The sequence below is a fragment of the Arachis ipaensis genome, chromosome B08, assembly GCF_000816755.2.
Source record: "Arachis ipaensis cultivar K30076 chromosome B08, Araip1.1, whole genome shotgun sequence".
In the NCBI taxonomy this organism is placed as follows: Eukaryota; Viridiplantae; Streptophyta; class Magnoliopsida; order Fabales; family Fabaceae; genus Arachis; species Arachis ipaensis.
This window is the reverse complement of record NC_029792.2, coordinates 119,426,734-119,428,513: the sequence shown is the minus strand read 5'-3', so window position 1 is coordinate 119,428,513 and position 1,780 is coordinate 119,426,734. Positions and strand designations below refer to the sequence as shown.

The 1,780-nt window shown below is 35.8% G+C and overlaps 1 protein-coding gene across 1 annotated transcript; it reads left to right on the top strand.

Moving 5' to 3' along the window:
- Positions 278-1,503, top strand: LOC107611531. The gene is made up of 2 exons (XM_021108971.1): positions 278-506; positions 607-1,503. The coding sequence occupies exon 2, from the start codon at positions 713-715 to the stop codon at positions 1,352-1,354; it is 642 nt and encodes a 213-aa protein (XP_020964630.1). The 5' UTR covers positions 278-506; positions 607-712; the 3' UTR covers positions 1,355-1,503.

Here is a 1,780-nt window from a genome sequence, read left to right as displayed (position 1 = left end):
ATTAAATTTAGTTTAGGTCTTATCAACTAAAATTTTTCTAACTTTCTCTCAATAAAATATAAATTACTTTTTATTTTATTTTTTTATTTTTTCTCTCTCCTACAGTAACGCATTATCAGTTTATCACCGTTGACCGTTAGGCATCCAAGGTTCTTTTTCTCCTCAAGTCTCAAATATTGTTTCAAGTACATTCATTCACTTTGATTTTTTTTCTTTATTATTGTTGTTGTTGTTGTTGTTGTTGTTGTTGTTGTTGTTGTTGTTAGAATATAATTAGGATCAATTAGAATCAATTAGCATTATTTAGTATATCTGAATATTTATTATAAGAGATTACGTCTTTTTTCTTTCTTGGATTAATCTCTCTCTCAGTCCAGAAATTGCTAAGAGCGTGATATGGATCACTTCTGCTTCAGATTTGTGGAACGGTCTGAAAATTCGCTACTTGCATGGAGATGTGTTCAGAGTTGGTGAGTTGAAGGAGGAGTTCTATGCTATTTGTCAAGGTGATTCCACTGTCACTACTTATTTCACTAAATTGAAATCTATTTGGGAGGAATTAGAAAATTTTCGTACAATTCCTAACTGTTTGGCTTGTGTTAATAGTTGCAATTGTGGACTGAAAATTGTTAGAGATTATGCATCTGAGGAGTGTGTTGTTAAATTTTTGAGAGGCTTAAACGAGCAATATTCCACTGTCAAGTCTCAGATCATGCTTTTAAAGCCTTTGCCTGATGTCAATACTGTCCTGGCCATGCTAACACAGCAAGAACGCCAGCTCCATTCGAATTTCATGGATACTAAAATAGTTGCAAACTCCATGGAAGTGCAACACTCTTCGAGCAACAACCTTACCTCAAGAGGCAGAGGACGAGGCAGAAATTCAGGACGAGGTACACAAGCTTCTAAAGGCTATGGCAGAGGGTATACTTCCAAGCTGTGCACTTATTGCAACCGAATTGGTCATTTGGTTGATAATTGTTATAAGAAGAATGATTTTCCTGCACACTTGAAGCAGAAATCTGCAAATCATATCAGCACTGAAAGGGCAATTGAGGATTCCAGTGCTGAGCTAATTGATTCTGGTCAAGATGATAAGAGTAATGAGACAGTGCTTGTCTTGACTCCTGATCAGAAGGAAACGTTAATAGCTCTGCTCCAGCAACTACTCATGACAGCTCCAACTAGTGTGAACCACATTACTTCTTCAGCCACCCTCACTCAACCAAAAGGTAAACATATTTTGAGTGCATGTTTTCATAAAACCTCTTGGATAATTGACAGTGGTGCCATTGATCATGCTTGCTATATCCAAGAATTTTTGAAAACCTTCTTTCATATAAAACTAGTTTAAATCAATCTACCTTATGGTTCCAAAACTACAACAAATATTTGTGGTACAGTGCAATTTTCAGACACTTTGATCCTTGCCAATGTTTTATTCACCCCTCACTTTAAATATAATTTAATTTCTGTTTCAAAGCTCACTAAAACATTGCATTGTGAAGTCAGATTCACTGATTATTCTTGTGAGATACAGGAACTTCCCTCCTTGAAGATGATTGGGCAAGCTGAAGTGGTTGGAGATCTCTATGTGATGAATGCAGAACCAGTAACATTACCTTCACCAAAATTCTATACAGCAAGATATAGGAGCTCTTTGGCATGCTAGATTAGGCCATTTACCATATAGCAGAATGATAACCATGAAAAATAGTTTTTCCTTCATTAAATGCATTTCTCAGTCACATGTTTGTGACTCATGTCATTATGCCAAACA

Excerpts from the sequence above, each read along its gene's own strand:
- LOC107611531 (XM_021108971.1), top strand. The coding sequence starts at position 713 with ATGCTTTTAAAGCCTTTGCCTGATGTCAATACTGTCCTGGCCATGCTA.